Genomic DNA, 14,188 nt, shown 5'->3' on the forward strand with positions numbered 1-14,188 from the left:
ATAAAGGAGCACAAAAGATGGATGGATGCAGGATAAAGAGCTGGAAGGTGGAGGTAGAAAAGGGGGGGGGGGGGGAGAGGGCAGAGGGGAAGAGGAGGAAAGGACAGAGTCACGGGAAAGATGGCACAGGAATAAGTGATTGTTGAGATGGTCAGAGGCACACCAGAGAGGGCGGGAAAGATGGACACAGGGAAGGGAGAGCAGAATGGCACAAGGGAAGGGAGAAGGAAGGAAGAAAGAACAAGGAAAATGAAGTGAAAAAAACCAGAGGTGCTTAATAAGGAATGAAGAGAGGACAGAGGGAGGAAGGGGAGGAGAGAGAAGCTTGAAAATGTAGAAACTGAAGAAGCAAGGACCATAAGCCAGGAGGAGAACAAGACGACAAGTGTGGGAACGACAAGTGTGGGAACGTTAAGTCCTTGCACAGAGGCATACAGGAAGAGGAATACAAATAGATCTGAGAAAAGTAAGAGAGACTTCAAAAGGGATGAGGAGAGTAAAAGGGGGAGAGGGTTAGGAGCAGGAGAAAGAGGGAGGGAAGAAATCAGGGAAAACAGACTTTTTGGACTCAGTGGTAATTTTGTGGATTGGGCCCCAGCTAAGAGTGCAAATCAAGAATTCCCTAAACTTTGGGGGGGGGGGGGGGGGGGCGGGGAGAAGGTCAAGAAGAATGAGGAAAATATTTAGCATCAATATTCTTGCTTTTTTAACGTTCATTTCTGTTAGAATAGTAATACCGATTTTGTATAAATATTTCAGATTTTCTTTGTTGCCTCTCAATACAGGAGATATTTACTCCTTTGCACATTTGGACAAATAAGAGATGATAGCCTGAATACACTTTACAACTAACTCAAATCAACAAGCATATTGCATGTAACTACACCTACCAAATTGTTCTTTACCATAAATAACATAGCTATAAATGGTATACCAAAAACTTTGATGTAAACAAATAAGAGAAAGTTAGGAGTGAGTATGTTGATTACATCACAAGGCCAAAAGTAAAAAAAAAACCCAAAAAACACCATACCTCTATTGAGACAGCTCTGTTTCTGTAGCCTGCATGGTGAATTTCTTCAATAAAAAGGCTTTGTACGGTGGACCCATTTACCGCTGCCGTAGGTGACTGAGGAGATTCTATCTCCTGTGTTGTGGTTGTCGAGTTCAGTACTTGATGGCCTCCCATCAGAACGCCAACTGAGTGGCTGGTCAATGAGGGGGAATTAGGAGGATGGTTCAACAGTGCTGAGGAGTGTTGGGACTGATGCATGACAACTGGAGAACTCTGTGCGTGGTGAACCGTCATTGAAGGGCAAGGCAGGATTTCCGATTTAACAGAGGAAGTCTGCGATTCAGCAGTCTGCAGGGAGTGACCCTGGCCAGGAATTGCTGTCTCCTGGTCATATAGTCCTTCTGCTGGTGTAGCTTTTTCTGTGGTAGTGTAGTGAACTGTGTGGGTCGAATTGGTGCCCTTTAGAAGCCCCTCAGTAACCTGTCTATAAAACAAAGAGTGCATGGTAGTAAATAAAACAAACAAAATTGCAGGCTTCGTGGCAGGTGTTATGGTTCTTGCAGCTGTCCAGGTGGTGCAGCATCCAGGTTTGCTTGATCAAAGTTTCAGCCATCTTACCGTGGCTTTCTTCAGGGTGATGCTGAAGCAAGATGGCTGAAAAGTCAATTAAACAAACTCGGACATGACGCCACCCAGACAGCTTCAAGAACCATAACTGCAAGACATTCTACCTCACAACCAGCTGCTCCATGGGGTTTCGAGACTTTCTAAACCTATGTAAGAGGTACTCAAGTTTCTATGATGGTGATTCCATTAAATGTAGAGAGGTTAATTATGACTGGGTGATTAACTTCTATGAAGGATACTAACATTATGATAAGTCTCAGTCAAAAATTAAAGTTACAAGTTACCGAAAATTAAAAACTAAACGTCCAATATTGAAAGGGTTTGTCTAACTTTTGGAGTGTAAAATTCCACTCCCTTTCATTCCCTGTCAAATTCTGTCCAGGGAAATCGCTGCCTACCAAAAATTTAGCTGCCCAAAAGACGCAATGCTGGATGTGTGACAATCTCCAGACAGTGTTAATAATCAGTGCTGCCCGAACAAAGCTAAGCAGGTAACTCAGCATCAAAATAGAAAACTCACATTTCATTCCACTGACTGATGATCATAGATATTCAGCTGGGTCCATTTTGGGCTGAATATTACAGATGAGAGAGAGAGATCTGTATACAATGGATCCAGGCAGTCGACATGCAAATTTATCTCATTCATTACAGATAAGCTGAAAATCAGACTAGTTTGCATCCAGTTTGAAACTTCTATCTTAGGTAAAACAGTAAAACGAAATTTGAACTGACCCAATATTGATCAGAGAAAAGATCTAGAACAATGAAAAGTATCTATCAAGAAAACAGGAGATGCTAGAAAACCTTTAGGGTGGACCAGACTAATATTTAGCTTCTCGGGTGATTGATTATCACTAAAGTCAACTGCCGCAAGCTCTATTTTCACAACAGTCTCTTGGAAGTTTGCCAGGGAGTATGTTTTTGGCAAATGAAAACAATTTGGCTGTTAATTAAAGAGCTGCTCAGAGATTTAGGAGAAACAGTCACCTTCTTAAGGTGGTAAGAACATCTGTCATGCTCCGAATTCTTTTCAGTAAACTGTCCAGCTTATGAGGTTCCTCTTTAAGAAATTTCACAGCTTCCACTTCCACACGAAGAACTGCCCGCATTTTATTCTGTAAAGGTGGAAACTCTCCTATAATAAGAAAACACCCCAAAGTAAATTTTCAATAATGCAACCAACTTGCAATGTTATACACTAAGGGCCACATTCTATACATTTTAGCACAAAAGTTATAAAATAATGTCAATTATGCCCTTAACTTAACATATCCAGTTAGGTACTGAATATCAGCGCCTAACCGGATAAATTGTGCAATATAGCTGGTTTTGCGCACGGCGCTAACTGACAATATTCAGCAGGAGATAACTGCTTATTTCCCACTGAATATTGCCGACTAGACCCCGATATGTTATTTAACCGGTTAAATAGCAATGAATATCGGGGGGGGGGGGGGGGGGGGGGGGGGGTTAGTGCCTAAATTCTATAGCACACAACTACAAAGGTGGCATGTCTTGCAGTTTTACATGTTATGTTATGTTATCAGGTGCTTGTAACCTACCAACTCTTCCACAAAGAATTCAAGGCGAGGTAACACAAAGTAAAACTGAACATACATCAGGATATAACAAAAATGAAAAAATAAATAAACAAATGGAGAATTAAAACAGCATACTAAGTAAGTACATTAAATACTATTCAAGAAAATAAATACATCATTAGAACCTTTTGAAAAACAAAGAAATTCTTCAAACAATAAATCATAACGGGAAGACTATTCCAAAGACGAACAGCTAAAAAACAAAACGTATGCGAAAAGGTTGCTTTAAAGCAAACAAATTTAACAGATGGAAAAGCCAATACTAAGCAGTTACAATCGAAATATTACTTAAAATCTTGAATTCGTCTGAAAAATCTTCAGGACAAATACCATACAAAGACTTAGAAACTAAACGAATTAATTTAAAATAAATCCTCGCCTGAACTGGTAACCAACGCAACCTAGTCAGCAGGGGAGAAGCCCTCTTACATCTAGACCTACAAAAAAATATCAGTCTAGCTGCTGAATTTTGAACCTTCTGAAGTTTAGAAATATATTTTGCCGCTACACCTAAATATAAAGAATTACCGTAATCTAACAATGCTAAAATTGACAACTGAACAATTAACCTGAAATGATAATATAGAAAATATGAACGTAGTAATCGGAGTTGCTTGAGTTGCACGTAAGTTCCAGAATTCTACCACTCACCAGCCTTTGACATGGAATCACCTAATGTGCCAACTTATGCTCTAGTCTACAACAGCAATTCCATGGGCAATTGCCATTACAGGACTGGGGCTTATTTACTTATTTAGATTTTGCTCACACCTTTTTCAGTAGTAGCTCAAGGTGAGTTACAGTCAGGTACACTGGATATTTCTCTGTCCCAGGAGGGCTCACAATCTAAGTCTGTACCTGAGGCAATGGAGGGTTAAGTGACTTGCCCAAGATCACAAGCAGCAGCAGTGGGATTTGAACCGGCCACCTCTGGATTGCAAGACCGGTGCTGTAACCACTAGGCCACTCCCAGTTTTTGGTGCACTTTCTTGAATCTACACCTTAGAGGGTAATTCTGTAACAATCAGTGCACCTATAAACAGGCACCTGGAAAGTGGTTGATTGGTGCAGATTCAAGGAAAGCAGGCATCTGCCAGGTGGTCAGATATATACATGCACATATGCACTCAAGACACAACACCAGCCATAGAGCTGGTGTAAATAACAGATACACACATAACTTACAAGTATTCTACAAGCTACGCATGTGAGTCCTGCCCAGACTCCACCTATGCGAATGCCAATCTCTGAAAAATGCATATATTTACAGACTTCTTTTGTTGGGGACCCTTTTACAAAGTAGTAAAAGGGAGTGGGGGCATGCGCAGTATCATTTTTCAATGCACCTGGAAAAAATGTGTTTAAAAATTTTTTGCCGAAAATTGCCGCGTGTCCATTTTGGGTCTGAGACTTTACTGCCAGCCATTGATCAAGCAGTAAGGCCTCACACGGTAATGGTGTACGCACATAAAATGCAGATTACCGCCCAAGCGCCAGAAATTAAAAATATTTTCCAGCAAGCATAACGGACGCGTGTCAAAAATGAAATTACCTCAAGGGTAGCCGGGCGGTAACTCAAAATTGACATGCGTTGGGCACGTGTAGGTGCCTACGCGGCTTAGTAAAAGGGCCCCTAGATTTGTTAAATTGATTTTTGTAAACTGCTTTGACAGTACTCTCTCTTAAGCGGTATATCAAGATTTGCAATAAACTTGAAACATCGCACGATATAGCCGGTTAGCCGCTATGCACTTACCGCGAATATTCAGCAGAGATAACCAGTTATCTCCCACTGAATATTTGCGGTTCGCCAGTTAAATGCTATTTAAGTGGTCAGCAGCCGCTGCCAACCGGTTAAATAGAGCTGAATGGGGGGGGGGGGGGGGGGGCATGTGAGTACTGGGCACTGATGTGACTCAATACATACACATGACTTGTAAAATGAAACATAAATTTATGTATGAAATGCTAGAAACCACAACTTTTAAAGATCTCATTTTTTCAGGCAAATTCACAACACTCCTGCAAAGCCTTTCTTTTTATGTAGCCAAACTTAAGAATGCTAACAAATTCCTTGCATATTTTAAGGCAGTTGAAAGTCTTTGTAAGCTGAGACAGGCATGTTATATGTACATAAACTAACTGAGCTTTTGAAAATGTACCTCCTCAGTATGTTTAGGTAATACTGCTGTTGATGTGTAGAAATCAATTGGTGAAAAAAATGCTCTGGTATTCAATCCTCAAAACAATATTGCATTTTTTAAGCTCTAAAATCCTGCTTTTCACTTCGAAAACAGACTGCAGCAGCTGAGGATAGAGCTATGTCACCGAGAAGAAAGAGTTAATTCACCTTTTAAGTTTGCTACAGATTCGCCTATTTGCCGCAGAAGGAAAGCTCCATCTTCAACATCTTTCAGCGTAACCGTTCTGTTAAAGGCTGTGGAGTTCTTTTTAAGTTCTTCAACAAAACCCTCCAGTTCACTAAATGGAAAGAACAGAAATAGTGCAAGCTAAATATTATGGTTACTAACTGATAGAAACCAAGACCACACTGATACAAGAAACATGAGCGAAAAAATGTGGCCAGCAGGTGGCAGAAGAGCACAATGTATCACTCCATGAATAGAAGAATTTAGGATCATGGCCACATTCACTGAGTGTTAGTCGTACCCCCCCCTCCCCCCCCCCACCAGTTGACTAAGAAATCTGGCTTACAAAGAGTTTTGCTACTGACACAGACAAGATTTTTCTTTCTTGGTAATATTCAGGCAAAATAGTAAATAATACTTTTATTAGGCTCAGTAGCATATTAAAGGCTAGATTTACTACAGTACCAGTATGTTACTGCATTAATATTTGTTATTAATAAATAGGTCCTATTACAAAAAAATGGGACCTGTAACGGCACACATTTATATGATCACTTTTGAGAAAATCTACCAAAATGTTACTTTATCTCATCCATGCACCAGTTTTCCTGTTTTGAATCTTTACTAGTTTGGTTTGCACATCTGAATAGCCAATACTTTTCAGCCAGAGTAGGACACACAAAAGTTTGAGCTTGAAATGTACAGCACTATTGAAGGTGTGTTGGTGCAGGTCAAGGAACATTTTAAGACATACCCCTGACTTTTATCCTGAGTTTAATTAGGTACCTACAAAGGAAAGTGATCATAAACAAAACCTTTGCATATGCATCTAATTAAGCTCAGATACCTGCAATGATCAAAGCAGCCTACATTCAGGTACAGTACTTCATAGAGGTTTAAAGTACTCATTGATGCATTGAACTGCTTGCTGAAAAGAATACTGATTTCCGGTTCTCTTACTTTTCAGCTCCATTTGCTTGTCATGTTCTAGATGGTAACAATGAACACAATTTAGCAGTTCACTGTCGTGTTTAATAACTCTAATGACGCTCCAGGTCAAAACTAAAAATTGAACATTTATTGATTGTTGAACATGACTCGACACAGCTGTGTTTCGGCCCGAGGGGCCTGCATCAGGAGTCTTGTGTGATCTGGAGTTACATTTTCGATTTCGGGTTTACTCTCGGAAACTTCGAAGAGCAAAACTTCAAATTAAGATACAAGATGCTACAGCTCCATGTCAACACTATCTACTGGATTACGAACAAAACAAGTGAACTCTAGATCACACAAGACTCCTGATGCAGGCCCCTCGGGCCAAAACACAGCTGTGTCGAGTCGTGTTCAACAATCATAAATGCTCAATTTTTAATTTTTAGTTTTGACCTGGAGTGTCATTATTTTTAGTCCACTTCGCTGTTTGTTCCATATTCTATATCCTTACCAAGATTTGTTTTCTTCTGTTTTTGCATAGGTTTAATAACTCTACACAGCATATCTTAAATCTGTACCAAAACAGAACACATTCAACGACAATCTTGTACATACTGGATATGTCTAAGAGATTCCTAGAATTGTGGCCATGTGACCAGTGGAGCTGCAGAGGATGCCAGCATTTAAACTGGAAATTGAAAGGTAGTAATTGTGCTGTTTCTGAGATTCAATTTAACCTATACAAGCTCTTTCAGAACAGAAAGGTGCCCGTTTCTCATCCCATTGTTTCCTTTTGTGCTTACTTTTACATCTTTCTTTACTTGGTATATTCAATTTCTTCTGTATTTGTTTTAACAAGGTGTGCATCTTTTACTAGGGCTAAGGAGAAATTAGGTCTTACCTGGTAATTTTCTTTCCAATAGTTCTTCCCATTGTTCCAGAACCTGTGGGTTAGTTGTGCCCATCAACCAGCAGGTGAAGACAGAGAACCGAAAACTGAGCTGAAACATCTTTTTTTTTGTATCAAGTCCAGATCCTTAGTATTTAGGTAGGTAAGCAATAAGAATAAACTCAGAATAAACACAACAACCTTAAATAACTAAACATGTGGACCTCTCTCATCTCTGGACAACTTGTAGAGAACAAGAGCTGTGAGAAAGCACCATGCAAGGTGAGAATCATTATTTGACCAATTACTTCGCACCAACTAAACATCTCAGAAATCTTGGACAGGCCTCTGGAATAGTGAGAAGGAGTAAGAGAAGGAAAATGATCAGGTAAGACCTAATTTCTCCTCCCATTATATAGCTTCCAACTATTCCAGAACCTGTGGAATCCCTAGAGTGGCTGGCATCCTGGTGCCACCGCCCTGAGGACCAAAGCCCTAAAACTGTCTTCCGAGCATGCCACAATGTCCACCCTGAAATGCTTGGAAAAGGTATGCAGCGTTGATCATGTCACCACCTTGCAAATATCCCACTGGAGACAGTAAGATAGTTTCTACCCAAGATGTTGCTGTACATCTCGTAGAATGAGCCCGTAAGGCCTGAGGAGCCTGCTTCCCTGCAAGCAAATAAGCTGACACAATAGTCTCCTTCAGCCATCTAGCAATTACGGCCTTGGAAGCCATGAGACCAAGCCTCTGTTTACCAAAATGCACAAACTGTCCAGTTTGCAAAACTCATTTGTGACTTTCAGATATCTAATAAGGATTTTACGCACATCGAGAAGCTTCAAGGAAGAATACTAAGCCTCCTTGCCTTCTGTGCAAAAGAATGGAAGCTCCACAGATTGGTTGAGATGAAATGCTGATACCACTTCCAGAAGAAAGGAAGGAACTGTGTGCAACGAGACCCCCCTCCAAAAAGCAGAGAAAGGGATTCCAACAAGAGAGAGCCTGAAGCAACGAAATCCTAAGTGCCAATGCGGCAGTCACCAAGAAAGCTGTCTTAGCGTAATATATTTCAAGGAGGCCTTCTAGAATGGCTGAAGAGGAGGCTTAAGAAGAGCCTGAAGGACTAAATTAAGGTTCCACTCTGGACACTGCGTATGAAAGGGAAGCCACAAGCGGCCCGCTCCTCACAAGAACAGAATGATATACACCGCTATTATGTTTTCTCCTTAGCGGTATATCAAACAAAGCTAACCTGGACCTGATTGATATCCAGGTAAGCCGCATGAGACATCTTCTGTAGTTGGCCCTGAAACAGTCCAAAGCCGCAACCTGAAGTTTTAGAGAGCCCAATGCCAATCCTTTCTGAAGACCTGCCTGGAAAAATCCTAGGATGTGTGTGATCTGAGCAGAGAATGGAGAAAATCCGTGCTCAGAACACCAGCCCTCAAAAGTCCCCCACATACCCTTAAATACGTCATTGATGTACAGCATTTCCGAGCCTGAAGCAAGACCAAATCAGAATAACCTTTTCATCCAAACCGAGCCCTTTCAACGGCCAAGCCATAAGACCAAAAGGGCACAGACCCATCGGTCCACTATCAGCTGATAGCCTTGGCTGGATAGTTCCTATTCTCCAGGGTTCAAGGAGTCCCTGCTGAGCAAGTCCACATCCACATTCCAGGACCCAGTGATGTGAGCTGTCGACAAGCAGAGATATTTCTCTGCCCAACTCATGAGGGAGGCCGCCTCCACCGCTATCATATGGCTGCGGATCCTGCCTTACTTGTTGATATAAGCCACTGCTATCGCATTTTCAGAGAAAGTTTGGACTGAGGCCCCTGCCAGAAAGGGACAGACCACGTAAGACATTCCACACTGCCCTGAGCTCCAAGCAATTTATCAATCACTTAGACTCCTGTTCCGTCCAGGTGTCCTATGCCAGATGAACTTATTTATTTATTTGGCTTTATTAACCACCTTTATGAAGAGATTAACCCAACGTGAAGTACAGCAGGTACAGTTTAACATAAAACTTACAATTTTGTTAACAGCATAACAATAGTAAAATGGCCAAGAATAAACATAAATAAAATAAATGAGGCAAACTTGAAAACAGTAAATTGAAACCTAATACAACTACTGTGAAACAGTATCAAAAATATACACATTTAACAGCACTGGAATTCAAATACCAGAGATCAGTGTTAGCATAATACTAATGATACACATTGGAACATTCAACTAACATAAATATGATGCTAAAGATTTTCTACAATATGGCTTACCATATAGCTGAGTGACCAAGATCAGATATATGATGGGAACAAGATGTGTGGTACAGAGCCAGTTGGGATAATTTGATGGTTAGCTAAACTCAAGACAAGTACTTTGTATAGTTAAGCAAGAGATAAGAAAGTTATAGTATGTGTAGCAAGCTAGTTCAGGTGCAGAATGAGTGTATAATCAGTCACCCTATGTATTAAAGGCTTGGGAGAAAAGCCAGACTTTCACCTGCTTCCTGAAGTAGAGGTAGTCTTGAGTTATAAGTAGCTCCTCTAGGAGTAAATTCCAAAGCATGGGAGCTACTTCTGAGAAGGCTCACTGGCAGGTATCACATCGCACAATTTCTTGTAATGAGCTCCCCAACCTGACTTGCTGGCATCCATTGTCACTACCTCCCACTGTATTATCGGAAAGGGATTTCTGACAGTCAGATTCCTGGGCGACAACCACCACTGCATACTCCATCTGGCAAACAGCATCCAAGGAAGAAAGTGGTTATACTTCTATGGCACTGGAAACCAGTGGCTGAGAAAAGACTCCTGTAATGGCCACATATGCACCCTTGCCTATGGCATCACTTCCATTGTCACCGTCATTGACCCCAAAACATGGACATAGTCATCCCAGACCCTAGGCCTGCCTTTCCTGAGAAGACAAGTCTGTTGAACCAGCTTCAACCTCCTGCATTCTGTGAGGAAGATCTTCTCTCTTGCTGTGTCAAGTAGAACGTCCAGATACTGCAGCATCTGCGACAGAGTTAACCCATTAGTGCCCAATGTTCCCATAATAAGCCATATGGAAACATCGGGCACTAACGGGTTAATCTGCTCTTCCCCAAATTGATCAGCCAACTCAACAACTGCAGAAGATGGACAATTTTGTCTGTCACCTACACGCTGTCCAAATAGGCTGCACAAATGAGCCAGTCATCGAGATACAGGTGAACTCTGATTCCCTGGTGCCAAAGGAAGGCCATCACCACCACCACCATAACCTTGGTAAGCATTCTTGGTGCCGTGGGGAGATTGAAGAGCAAAACCCTGAACTGCAAAATGTAGAAGCCTCTGATGTGGCATCCATATGGGTATATGCAAGTACGACTCTGAGATTGAGGGCGCTGAGAAATTATCCCGCTTGTACCGAGGCTATGAATCCTCTTTAGTGTTTCCATATGAAAGCGGGACACTCGGAGGCTGCGGTTTAGACCATTGAGCTCTAAGACCAGATGAAAGTTGCCTTCCTTCTTTGGGACAATGAAGTAGACAGAGTATCTGCCTTGTCCCTGTTTGGTCTAGAAAACTGGAACAATGTTCTGGAGTGCCAGCACAGCTTCTACAGTGACATGAATCTCGACTGCTGGTTCCCATTCAACAAGGAGCCTGCAAGAACACAGGAGTGACCGGGTGGGAGAACTCCATGTAACCTTACGTAAGAATATACAGAACTCACTGGTCTGATGTGATCTTGGCCCGCTGCTCCTAAAACTCCTCCCACCAGAGGAAGAGGACCAGCTTCACATTATTGCAAAGCTCAGGAGTCATTGGGTGCTCTAGCTGAGAGAAAACCTTCCTGTCCACACAAAAGGAAGATAGGTGTGCCTGAAAGCAGGACTTCTGATCACATAGCAGTTACCGTCCTGGTCGTCAGCAGTCTTGAAATCGAGATAGAGAGCCCATGGCTTTCGGTTTATCCTCAGGCAACCACTGTGGCTTAGTTTCCTCCAGCTCTTTCATCAAGTTATTGAGATCTTCTCCAAACAGCCACTTGCCCCAAAAGGGCAGTTTACATTACTTTAATGCTGCATCCACTGCCCAATGCCGCAACCAGAGTTGATGACGTGTCATGACAGCCAAAGACATACTGCGGCCCATAACCTGTAACATGTCATAAATAGCATCTGCCAACTAGGCCAACCTTGCTTCCAGCTGGGTGTTATGGAACCCATCTTATGTTACAGACTGCTGATGCCACTTCAGGCATGCTCTTGCCACGAACTAGCTACCCAAGTTGCTTGAAAGCCCAAACAGGCCACTTCAAATGCTTGTTTCAGAGAGCCTACTAGCTTCCTATCCTGTAGGTCATTTAGGACAATGTCCCTTTCCACCAACAAGGTGGTCTTCTTAGTCACTGCCATAACAAGGGAGTCTACCCTAGGAAGCTGCCATTCCATTCTCCTCCAGAACAAAGGAAGAGGTGAGTTATGGCTCTTTCCCACTCTCGGCCCCTCATCCTGTAAGACCCATTCTGTTGTAAACAGGTCCTGAATGTCTGGATGCATCGGGAACGCCTTAGAAGGACCTCTAAGCCTCTTCATGATTGATGAATATGGAACTCTTGACACCGAAGCAATGGTTCCTCAATGGAAAACCCCGTAGGTGCCTCAGAAATAAAAGCACTGAGCTACTCTTTATGAAACAACCTCAGCACTTTCTGCTCACTCCCTTCCTCAGGAGGGAGCTCTCCTCCTCTAGCATCTCTGAATGGCTCCTCTGAACAGACCGAGGCCACATCAGATAAGGAGGGAGAAGCAAAGATATAGACCCATCTGCCCACTCCTAGATGTGTAAATGAGATCTTTTAGGAGTCAGAGGTGTAGCGAGGTCAGAAACTGAAGCACCTTGCAGCAATTCTGACAGTACCTGTTTCAGTAAATAGGCTTGGTGTAAGAGCAATATAAACTCCGGAGAAAACAGAGATACCAATGCATTTGAATGCTCTGTTGGGCTCTGAGGCTGTAAAACGGCGGCTGTGCTCTGCTCGAGATCAGAGGCTACTCCTCTCTGCCAGTCAGCCCCAACAAAATGGAGTCCAGTCCCATCCTCTCCTGCATCAAACTGCACACTCTACCGGAGAGCCCGAAGTCCTCGGCACATTCAGATGCTGCACCAAATCTGAAGACATGCTGCTGTTGACCATTTCCTCTGTGTCCCGTGGGATTCCTGGCTTGCACACACTGCAATGCCCTGATGATTGCCGGTGGTTCCCACAGTGGGAGTCGCTATTCACCCTATCTGTCACAAGCGCAGCACAATGCAGTTCTAAACTGTGAGTCAGGATCCCTCCCCTGCACCAATTAGAACTTGCAGCCTTCCAAGTGGTTCTGAGTCAAACTTTAGTCAGATTTACCACTGCCAGCTGCTTCGCCTAAGTTCACAGTCTCCACAAATATTCCTCAGAAGAAAGGATCAGGACTGTTCCAAGCTCACGGGTAAACCTCTTTCCTTGTCCTTTCTTCTTCATTTTATTTTTTAAGGTTGTTGTACTGGAAAAGGAAAGCTGCATAGGAAATGGGAAGAGGTGAAGAGAGGGAAAAAGTAAATTCAAAGGGCACCAGAGACAGGAATCTGAAGACCTCCAGAAATGACTCTGCAGACTCAAGTCATCTGCAAAGCGCAACTCAAATATAGCAGAATTAGAAAAGGTACAGAGAAGGGCGTTGAAAATGATAAAGGGGATGGGATGACTTCTCTATGAGGAAAGGCTAAAGCAGCTAAGGCTCTTCAGATTGGAGAAGAGACGGCAGAGAGGAGACACAATAGAGGTCTATAAAATACTGAGTAGAGTGGAACAGGTAGAGGTAAATCGCTTATTTACTCTTTCCAAAAATTCTTGGATTAAGGGGCAAGCAATGAAGCAACTAAGTAGTAAATTTAAAACAAATTGGAGAAAATATTTCTTCATTCAACATGTAATTAAACTGTGGAATTTGTTGCCTGAGAATGTGGTAAAAGCAGTTAGCTTAGCAGGGTTTTAAAAAGGTTTTGCTAATTTCCTAAAAGTCTATAAGCCATTATTAAGATGGACTTGGGAAAATCCACTTCTTATTTCTAGGATAAGCAGCATAAATCTGTTTTATTGTTTTGAGATCTTGCCAGGTACTTGTGATCTGGATTGGCCACTGTTGGAAACTGCATACCAGGCTTGATTGACCTTTGGTCTGTACTGTCCCAATATGGCAACACTTATGTTCTAACTGGGGACCAGTTGACCAACTGGACCAGGAGCAAATCACTCAGAACCAAAGGCTGAAAAGTGTGTCCATCCACCTGCTGGAGAAGGAGTTGGACTGGATGCCACGGAGTCTGTTTACTAAGCTGCGCTAGTAGCTTCCATGCGGCATTGCCAACACAGCCCATTCAAAGTGAATGGGCTGTGTCAGCACTAATGCACAGCCAGCCACGCTACCAGCTTTGTAAACCCAATTTCAAGTGTGATAAGTCTCAGTTCAGTTTTCCGTTCTCTATCTCCACTTGCTGGTTGATAGACACAATTATCTCACAGGCTCTGAAACAGTGGGAAGCTACGTAATGGAAGGCTTGTTTTTAAAAATTCTTGTTTCATTCATCCCCTTTTCTGTTCATTGTGTTATACCCATGCTACAGAGGAGTGTGATCTATGCATGAGGTTTGCACCACAATCAGCTCAGCACCAAATTAATTTACCTTGCTTCAAAACGGTGGGA

General features: G+C 42.4%; 1 protein-coding gene across 1 annotated transcript in view; it reads right to left on the reverse strand.

Annotated features, from left to right (window-relative positions):
• Positions 1–14,188, reverse strand: part of KIAA1217 (KIAA1217 ortholog) — a 656,634-nt gene that overhangs the window by 47,588 nt on the left and 594,858 nt on the right. The window contains exons 11-13 of the mRNA XM_030201398.1: positions 5,597–5,727; positions 2,633–2,780; positions 1,034–1,499 (exon numbers count right to left, since the gene is read on the reverse strand). Of these exons, the coding sequence (XP_030057258.1) occupies positions 1,034–1,499; positions 2,633–2,780; positions 5,597–5,727 (745 nt within the window). The remainder of the gene's footprint in view (positions 1–1,033; positions 1,500–2,632; positions 2,781–5,596; positions 5,728–14,188) is intronic.

This window comes from Microcaecilia unicolor, chromosome 1, assembly GCF_901765095.1.
Source record: "Microcaecilia unicolor chromosome 1, aMicUni1.1, whole genome shotgun sequence".
In the NCBI taxonomy this organism is placed as follows: Eukaryota; Metazoa; Chordata; class Amphibia; order Gymnophiona; family Siphonopidae; genus Microcaecilia; species Microcaecilia unicolor.